Genomic DNA, 9,814 nt, shown 5'->3' on the forward strand with positions numbered 1-9,814 from the left:
CTACCAAATATTATTTAACCATAATTACAAGAGATTTTGGCCCTTTTTATGTTGTGTATGTACCCTGGTTCTGAAGTTGCTTTACAGATAGAAGTATTGGACATTGTCACAATAATAACAGTCCAAACCCGGTCCTGGATGGCCACTGTCCTGCAGAGTTTAGCTCCAGCTTGCCTCAACACCCCTGCCTGAAGTTTCTAGTAGGCCTAGTAAGACCTTGATCAGCTGGTGTGTTGAATTGGGGTTGGAGCTGAACTCTGCAGGACAGTGGCCCTCCAGGAGCAGGATTGGACAACCCTGGGCTATTTTAATAATCCCACATAATCAATCATTAAAGGCTTGTTGGTCCAGTGTACTGAAACGTAGAATGACCTTTACAGGGTGTGCGGCTCCTATTCTGACATGCAGGCTGGTCTTGTATCTGAGGCTCTGTTGGACTTCACTGGTGGCATCCACGTGCACTTTGAAACAGCAAAAACTTCTGTTGATTTGTGGAGCCTGATGAACCGTGCAGCAAAAGCAAAGGCTCTGATGGCCTGTGGCACCTTTGTGGGGGTAAGCGGTGACCTCAGGCTTGTCCTTTCATTACTGTGACAGATGTTATCACCATATCCATCTAAGACACTGTCACTGAAGTATTTTGCATTAAAAATTTCAATGTTCAATTAAATACAAATTACTATAGTGAACATTTCTAAAATGTAAGATGTAGGGAACAATGTAGAGCATTAGCTGTACATAAAACAATCTTTTCCTATTTCCTGATACATATTTCACAGAGCAGCATTATTGATTCAATATGTCTTTTTTTCATACCATATCAGAAAACATCTGCAAACACAGTATTACCCAATGGCATTGTTCAAGGCCATGCATATACAGTGACGGGGGTTTACAAGGTAAGTCTTCACAGAATCAAATGTCAGATCACAGTGCCATCAGATTAGGGAGACAGACAGACAGATATATATATATATATATATATATATATATATATATATATATATAGATAGATAGATAGATAGATAGATAGATAGATAGATAGATAGATAGATTGATTGATTTCTTCACCTGGAAATGTTCAATAAGCCTGAAGTTGATTTTTATAGAAAGACAAGTGTTTAACTACAACAGGGGTGCCAAATCCTGTTCCTGGAGATCTATCTTCCTGCAAAGTTCAGCTCCAACCCTGATCAAACACAACAGAACCAGCTATTGTAGATCTTCAGGAGCGCTTGATAATTACAGACGGGTGTGTTAGATCAGGGTTAGATCTGAACTCTGCAGGTTTGATCTATACTATAGGAACAGGACGGGCAACCCTTAACTACAACAATACTTGTTTTGTTCTCATATGAACCATTTTTGATATTGTGTACACCAGTATTTATTTACTAATTGCATTCAGATGTTTTCAGCATATGAGCTCCACACTTTGGTATGTCCTTTGTTCAGTTTGCATTCACTCCTGTGTATGTCTTACGTCAAGCCTGTGATTTTTCGAGAGAAGTTTCTTGAAATAATGTTTTGTACTTTATGTAACTCAAAGCATTGTTTTTAGTCACTTCAGTCCTGAGGTAAACAGGTTATTTCACAATATCCCTGGTGAAATGGCAAATGGCATATTCTGTATTTTTGCATTAAAAGTGTCACGTCATGTTGTATTCTACAGTTAACATGCCAAGGGAAACCAGTTCAGCTGGTGAGAGTGTTGAACCCTTGGGGAAAACGCGAGTGGACCGGTGACTGGAGTGACAAGGAAGAGTAATATGAAATTATAGGTTCACAACACTGATCAAGCGTCATTCTTTGTTTGTACCACTAGATGATTCATGACCATTATATATAAAATAATCTTAACAGGTTTGAGAGTTGTATTAAGTTATTAGTATGCTAAATATATATTTTTTCAGATAGCTTGTTAGCTTTCAAACTGTAAATCTTTAAAAGTAATTTTGCCCCCATCATATATGTAGTATATTAGATAAAATATTAAGCTCACCAAGCTGAATACCATATAATTTTTTTCTAGGTTTCTTTGATCAAAACATCAACATTATATGCCCATGAAATATGCATGTGCACACCATCAGCGTTCTCACAAGTTCGAGTTTTTTTAAGTTTGCGTAGAGAGAACGTAAGAGTTGCATGAGGAAGGTTGCATATGACCAAAACGTTTGCTGTTTTTTCATTGAAGTAGTGGTTGTATCTCGCAATTGTCAGTTTTCTTTCATTGTTAGAGTGTTTAGGGCTTTTTGAATCTTAGGGTATACATTTAAACATTTAGACAACAAAGTTTTTATTTTGCGTTTTTGCGTACAGACGACAATGTTGTCAAAAGTATTACCATTTACACGCATCCGCAAAAACGATTAAAAGCGCTGTATTATTCATGGCAGGCCATTAGATGGCGCTGTCACTTTGTAAAGAAACACTACACGCCTATAGACTGAACATAATACACATCCGCATGACGTCACCGTTTTCACAAATTAGCGTTTTTGTACTTTACACAGGAATTATAACATTATCGTTTTCAAAAACTTGCACAGGCCCCCAAAACGCTGTTGTCATGTAAATAAACGGCCAAAACGTTTTCTGTTTTTAGTTTAACATCTTGTCTAGTCTTGTTAAGGAATGTTCACTAACATCGTTGGAGGTTGCCAAGTGCTGTTGATTTTTAATTTGCATGAGTTACATCAACGGTCACTGCTAACTCTCATTCACTGAAGGATATTTTGAATGAATGAGCTTTTGCTGCCTTTAGGGGGCAGTCATGGCCTAGTGGTTAGGGAGTTGAACTGGTAACCCAAAGGTTGCTGGTTCGATTCCAGAGCCGGTGGGAAATGACTGAGGTGCCCTTGAGCAAGGCACCTAACCCCTAATCGCTCCCCGGGCGCCACACAAAGGCTGCCCGCTGCTCTGGGTGTGTGTATCCACGTTTGCAGTGTCTGTGTGTTAACTACTCACTACTCTGCTCCTAATGTGTGTGCATTAACTTGGATGGGTTAAATGCAGAGGTCAAATTCCAAGTATGGGTTACCATACTTGACCGTCACGTGTCACTTTCACTTTCACTTTCACTTTTTTTTAGTCAGTCTTTTGTTATAGAATTTACTGTACCTTTAAAAAAAAAAAGCCAGTTCTTTAGTGACATCATCTTCTGGGAAATTACATAATTTGGGTGGGGAACAAAGCACAAACATCAAGAGTTGATGAATTCTCATGTTTTGTGCTATGGTCACTTTAAAAAATGTCAGCCGGTTAAAATCAGAGAAATCTGTATGATAAAATATAAATAACTTTAAAATGGACTTTAAATTGACTCTGAGGTACAATTGCTAACTTTAATTTCATCCTTTTTGTTATCTTATTTAATTCTGTGCCAATGAAAATTCAACTTTACCCTTTTATTACAACAGAAGCTTGTACATTCAGTTCAAAAGTATATCTGTTTTTTTCCTCTTTATTTGCTGCTGTTAGTTTCTCAGTGAGCATAACCCCATGTAATATTTTAATATATGCTTTTGCATAACTTTAGCTCATCGTTGTGGAACAAAGTGAGTCAGAAGGAGCAATCCAGGTGTCGTTCTTTGGCCAATGACGGAGAGTTCTGGTGAGCATTGACTGTAGTTTCAGATATGATCTCTAGCATCAATGAATCAAATGTTTTCAGTTACTTATATTTTACTGCAGGATGTCAATGGAGGACTTCACCAAAAACTTTGAAGACATTGATATTTGCTGCCTTAGTCCTGATTTTCTGGACAGTTCCTCTGAATGCAAATGGACTTCCACATGTTACAAAGACAGCTGGGTTGATGGGACTACAGCTGGTGGCTGCCTCAATAATAAAGGTAGCTCATAAATATACAATGTAACCTGTTGTCTGTATTTGTGTTTGTATTAAGGACCCCCTCGAAAACGAGATGGTGCATCTCAAGGGGTTATCCTTCAAATAAATTTCAAATAAATTTCAAATATATAATGAGAGAGAGTGGCATGTGAGCATTTCATACAATTACATACTAGCATGCATGAAAAGAAATATGACATACAGCATGTAACATGCTTTTTGGGTGTCTATGCAATATTGACCATATGTGTGTGTACAGAGGTGTAAAGTCCAGGTTCAGAAAGTAAAAGTCCTCTGCAGTATTTTGTTCCAATCACCTGGATTTTCTAATTAGCAGTTTTTCAGCCAGGAGATAGAACTAATTAGAGAAATCAGCTGGCTGAGTTCATGGGTGGAATAAACATATAACAGGACTTTTACTTTCTGACCCCTGGACTTTACGCCTATGTGTGTGTGTGTGTGTGTGTGTGTGTGTGTGTGTGTGTGTGTGTGTGTGTGTGTGTGTGTGTGTGTGTGTGTGTGTGTGTGTGTGTGTGTGTGCGCGTGTGTGACTGTGAGTGTCAGTGTATACAGTATGTGTACCTACTGCATGTACCTCAGAGATTTGATTCAATGGATGTCTTGTAGACTCTTTCTGGACGAACCCTCAGTTTCGGGTGAGGATTGAGGAGCTTGATAAGGAATGTAGTGGTCAGTGCCCTGAAAACATACTGGTGTCCCTCATGCAGAACCATGAGAAGAGAAACAGAAGTGAAGTTTCTAACTTTGCCATCGGATTCAGTGTTTTTGCGGTCAGTATTAACAAATAACTCTATTGGAGTCACAGAAAATACAGTAATTTTGGTTTCCACTTATTAATGTTGTGCTATTCTATTTTCTACTTCAACAGATTCCACCAGAGGCAAGTAAAAAATATAATTCAAGCTCAAAAGTGTTAAACTTTGCTTTTAAACTGCATAAATTACATGATATTTACTAAATAAACTGGTTGCTTGAATACAAGTTTATATTTAATTCTCCTTTAGATGAAAGATGTGAAGCTCCCGGACAAGTTCTTCTACCGCAAACGCCCCATTGAAGGTAGTGGGAACTTCATCAATACAAGACATGTGATGAGATTCTTCAAGCTTGATCCAGGAGAGTATCTCATTGTACCGGCCACTTTCAATCCTAAAGAGTGTGCAAAATTCACATTGTCCATCTTCTCAAAGAGTGAATCCCATAGGAGAAATAAGAAACCTGAGATGACATATGTATGAAATGACCTATCAGTGACTCCAGATAAATGAAAAGACACGACTGCAGTACTGACAGTTTCATACATCAGTGCTGTGCTATATAGGCTATATATATATTCCCGGGGGATTTTTGTTGTTTACAAGCATTAGTGTTTCTCTTAAACTATTGTTATTTTAATGTAATATCTGAATTTGTGAGCTGTGAAATTAATGTTATTAGTCACATTTAATGTTGTTTATGTGTAAGGTGTTTGATTTTCTCTCATTTTGTAACGTTGTGTTTTGGTCAGGTCAGTCAGTAACATAATGACACCTTGATAATGCCATTTCAGTGAGTGCCCATCATGTCTTCAAAATTAATCGCATAGACTGAAGTGTCACAAAAGATCCAATACTAAAAAAATAAACAATGTTTTTTCAAGTAATTATTTCCCCATATATTATTTCAAATGTCTGATTACAATTTTAATATTTGCTCTGCTAAGACTGATTGACCGCTAGTGCGGCTGCAAGTTTTTCCAGTTAAACTGCTCTAAATCCATAAAACGAGTTATTTATTGGATAGTGTTTTGTTCCATAGTTTCTGGAGGAATAAGTGAAGTGCCCCTGTAAGTATTGAACTAACACTGCAGTTACTGGTTTCTTACAGTAGAGGGCAGCAGTTTACTAAAACAATGGACATCACATTCACAACAAACACAGGTAGAAGTGAGACCGTTTACTGAGATCTGCCTCGGTTGGCCGAGAAGTATCGCTGTGTACACCTGTAACATGAGTCTCAAATGCGTCTCCTTTCACGGTTGACCTGGTATGAGTCGGATTCGGGTGAGCGTCTCTGGCTTTGTAATTAAATCATCGCTAAATCAAAGTGTTGCCGGGCGTCAGAGATTGACAGGTTATCGTCTTCTCCGTAGCCCCTGTTTATGCCATAACTAATTAAAGAAATTATAATGGCAAAACTTTCATCTTTCCATTAACGGCATTTAAAAGTAGCCGTAAGTAAAATTAATTTGTTTTCACGAATCACGTCTTATGTTCACCTCAAGTAGGCCTATTTAATTTATTATAGTAGATATGTGAACTCTAGGTTATGTTTGGAGAGTATGAACTTGACATATTTATGATCACAAAACGTCTTCCCAGCAAACACAGAATGTTGTGTAGTGTTTTGAGTTTTGTGATCATTCCAGCAAACTTTGTCCTCCCTCCGAGAAATAAATTGAATTTGTTTCTTTGCACATATTGCTGTTCATATCCTTTATAGAATATGGGAAAAATGTTCGTTTTTGTTTTAAAATAGTGTATTGAGTTTTATGGCTGAGTGACGTCATTTCCACTTGCTGAGTCGTCCAATCGCGTCTCGCTCAAAGCTTAGAACAGCTTTGGATTTGAGCAAGACAGAGACCACAGAACTGAGAGTGTGATGCTTAATTCCTGTCCTGTCTTTATAAAAAAAAGGCAGTGCAGACGTGGTCCCCCCGAAGAGCCTGGTGAAATCCGCTACAAATTTGGTGCCGTGACACGGATTTCAAGAGATCAGCCATCGCAGATCGCCAGGAGAAACCTCCGCTGACATCACCTTTAAGGAGAACTTTGGGGAGCAGATAAGCAGTGAATCTTAAAGATGGACCATTACAGTTAAGTCACAGTGCATGTTTAACTGAAAGAACGAGCAGAGAGAGTACTCGGTCGCGCGCGCGCACTCTCTCTCTTCAGAGCCAGGCGAAAGTGTAAAAAAGACTTCACCGTCTCCAAACTAAGCGCTGTCCTGCTCTCTCTCCCTCGCACATATTAATCAAAATAAATCGACACGGTGGTAAAAGGTCGGAAGACCAAAGTTTCATGTGGAGCATTTGGAGATTTTTTTTTTCTTCCTCAATTACCGCTGGGTGTGAATTGTGCTAAATAAGTTGTTGCCTTATCTTCTCTGAAAAGCGTCCCAGACATTCAGCTGACATAAAACAACACTTTAATTAAATGAAAAAAAAACTATCCAGTGATGAAATGTTTTCTGTGTTGACACAAATCTTGGATGTCTATGTCCTAACTGCTGGGATAATCACACAACGCGCACGACATATCCAATTCGCGAACTAATGACTCCTTTGAACGATTCATTTTAATGAATGGACAACTGATCTTTCCAACAGTGAACTCAGGAGACGTTTGAATCAGTAACACTTTACAATAAAGTTCTATTTATTACATAAATTACATAAAAAGTACAGTTTGCTTACTCAAGCTTAAGCTTTAAAATAAATAAAACCCCACATTTTTCCACACAGTGCTATCAAGAATCGATAAGAGAATCGTTAAAGAATCGGATCGATAATCAGAATCGTCAGTGGCATTATTATTATTGATAAAATCTTATCATTTCCCATCCCAATGTGAAGACGGTAAAATTATAATCAAACATTAAAGAACATACATGTTTTTAAAAGTTTTTTTAAGAGTTAAAAGCTTAAAATATTTTGCTAACATGAAGGCTTGTCACTGTCAGTCTTTTTACATCAGTGCAAAACTAGGGAATCCAGATTAGCATGCATTGATTAATCCCATTGCATGTAGAAAAAAAAATGTGCGACCAAATCATGCTGGTGCGACCAACTGATAAAGTTGGTAGCACCAGTGCAAGTGGGTCTTGAGATTGATTATACTTGTCTAGGTGGGTCCTAGAACGAAAAAGTTTGGGAACCCCTGTGCTAGAGCATGGCATAATTGCTACCCCAGTACACCCCCCACACATTAAGAACACAAGTCAGTCAGGTGTAAGATGTTACTCACCAGCCTTTCATAGTGAAAGACATGGTTCTGTAGAAGTATGACTATGGCAGACCTAATGAAGCAGTGAAGCAGTGAAAGGTAACCAGATAGCTGCCAGCTTGTCATCAGCAGGGCAAAATACCCAGAGAGAAACTGCCCAACAGTCCTCAGCTCAGCCACCTGACTGGTCAAATCTCAACCTAGTTATCAAACATCAGGATATCAAAGAACCACCGACATTCAGAGGTGACAAAACTGACAGATGCACTATTGGTGAATGGGAGGAGTTGATGCAAACATATTTGAACAGGAAGGGATTCAGTGTGTCAGAACAAGGCCAGGAAATTCTTGATAGGCTGATGGGCCGTGCTAAAGATGTTGTAAGGACCAGCATTCGCAATAACCCCCTGATTAATATGAGTGGAGACCCACATGTTATTTTCTCTATTCTGAGAAAGCATTTTGGGGATGCGATTTCCTCGACTACCCCTTTGAGAGACTTCTACGAGACCTTGCCCAGGCGATCAGAAAGTGGGTTAGATTATTGGATCAGACTTAATAAGGCTGTTGACCTTGCTGATGAGTGCCTACAGAGAAAGGGAAAAAGATTTGAAGACCCTAGTCATGAAGTAACGATGATGTTCGTTAGGCACTGTCCGGAACCTGCATTGTATGCGGCCCTGCGGAGTAAACCACTGGAGAGTTGGACTGCTAGGGAGGTTCAAGCGCTGATAGACAGCCATCATAGAGATAAGTAGTCAGCCAGTGTGGAAAGAACATTACAAGTTGAAGAAAAGCCCTCTGGTGCCTGGTGTATGACACAGAAGCAAGCTTCTGGCAGTAGTCAGTCCAGTGGTCTTGATCCAGCTCTTCTTGGTAGAGCGATGTCTCTCCTAGAACAGATTCTCATCTCACAGAAGGGGCAAGAGCCAAAAGCAGAGCAAGTCAAAGCCTCGTCTGGAGAGCCGAGTGCATATTCAGGTTCCTGTAGAGTTTGTAAGGCCCTTGATCACACAACAAAGACACACTGCTTCAAAGAAGGATTGTGTTTTAGGTGCTATGAGACTGGACACAGAGGTTTCGAATGCAAAACCAATCAAACGAGAAACAACCAGAATGTCTTCTGATCCCGAGCAGCCTTTAAACTAGAAAGCCCACACTGTGAGGGGAATGTGAGATGTGACGGTGATAAAATTCTCCCACCGGTTAATCGACTTGTGACAACAGCGGTAATGCCGGTTTCATGGAGGGTGGGGGTGTATAAAATGAAAAAAATTATAATAATCGCCGGGAGTTTGATTGACAGGTGATCTGACCAATCGTAATCTGCCATTTTTGTCCGTCAAAGTAGTCAGGAGAAAGAAGATTAACGTTGGTGGATTTGAATTTTAATAATTGTGTAAGCTACTGACGTCTTTCCGCGGTTAAAACAACAGTCCTTCTGATGTACATTCATGTTTATTTGATGCTATAAATTAACCAAGGAAAAGATGATCGGTTCACGAGCTGATCTGTCACGACACATTAAAGAGCCAAAAAACAGTAGGCCTATTTATGGTTTAATTTTCTTTGACTGACCAAATTTGAAAGTTGAGACTTTATTAAATGTTCCCTGCTTGGTCCTGTCCGTCAGCGTCCTCTATGTATTTTTCACGACATTAATAGCTATAAGTGCATACCTGCAGCAGTCTCGCACACGCTTAGAGCTTGTGTGAATTGCACTTATAAAGTGAAGTTAAGGAACAACCTCGATCCATCAGGAAACGCCATATAGGTCGCTGCATTTCACTGCGCTTCATGACATTTTTTTTCTGTTGCGCGAAGAAGCCGTTCGACGGAGATGTGTTAAAAGAAAGAGTGCATTCATGATTATTAGGCTGCCGGTATAATAATCATCCTGGCACCGGGTCTGAGTGAGTAATTTACTCTCTTATATTGTGACACTTTAAGACCA

The 9,814-nt window shown here is 39.2% G+C and overlaps 1 protein-coding gene across 3 annotated transcripts in view; it reads left to right on the top strand.

Moving 5' to 3' along the window:
- LOC309479261 (calpain-1 catalytic subunit-like) overlaps window positions 1-5,519 on the top strand; it is a 98,713-nt gene extending 93,194 nt beyond the window's left edge. For 2 of the 3 annotated variants that reach the window (XM_082143288.1, XM_082143287.1), the window contains exons 6-13: window positions 381-555; window positions 825-899; window positions 1,673-1,758; window positions 3,542-3,616; window positions 3,697-3,857; window positions 4,484-4,647; window positions 4,746-4,757; window positions 4,882-5,519. In XM_082143288.1, coding sequence (XP_081999414.1) covers window positions 381-555; window positions 825-899; window positions 1,673-1,758; window positions 3,542-3,616; window positions 3,697-3,857; window positions 4,484-4,647; window positions 4,746-4,757; window positions 4,882-5,115 — 982 coding nt within the window. In that variant the 3' untranslated portion in view covers window positions 5,116-5,519. The remainder of the gene's footprint in view (window positions 1-380; window positions 556-824; window positions 900-1,672; window positions 1,759-3,541; window positions 3,617-3,696; window positions 3,858-4,483; window positions 4,648-4,745; window positions 4,758-4,881) is intronic. The other variant, XM_082143286.1, reaches the window with a different exon arrangement.
- Window positions 5,520-9,814: the final 4,295 nt, after the last annotated feature.

This window comes from Leuciscus leuciscus (assembly GCF_965113295.1).
Source record: "Leuciscus leuciscus genome assembly, chromosome: 17".
Lineage (NCBI taxonomy): Eukaryota > Metazoa > Chordata > Actinopteri > Cypriniformes > Leuciscidae > Leuciscus > Leuciscus leuciscus.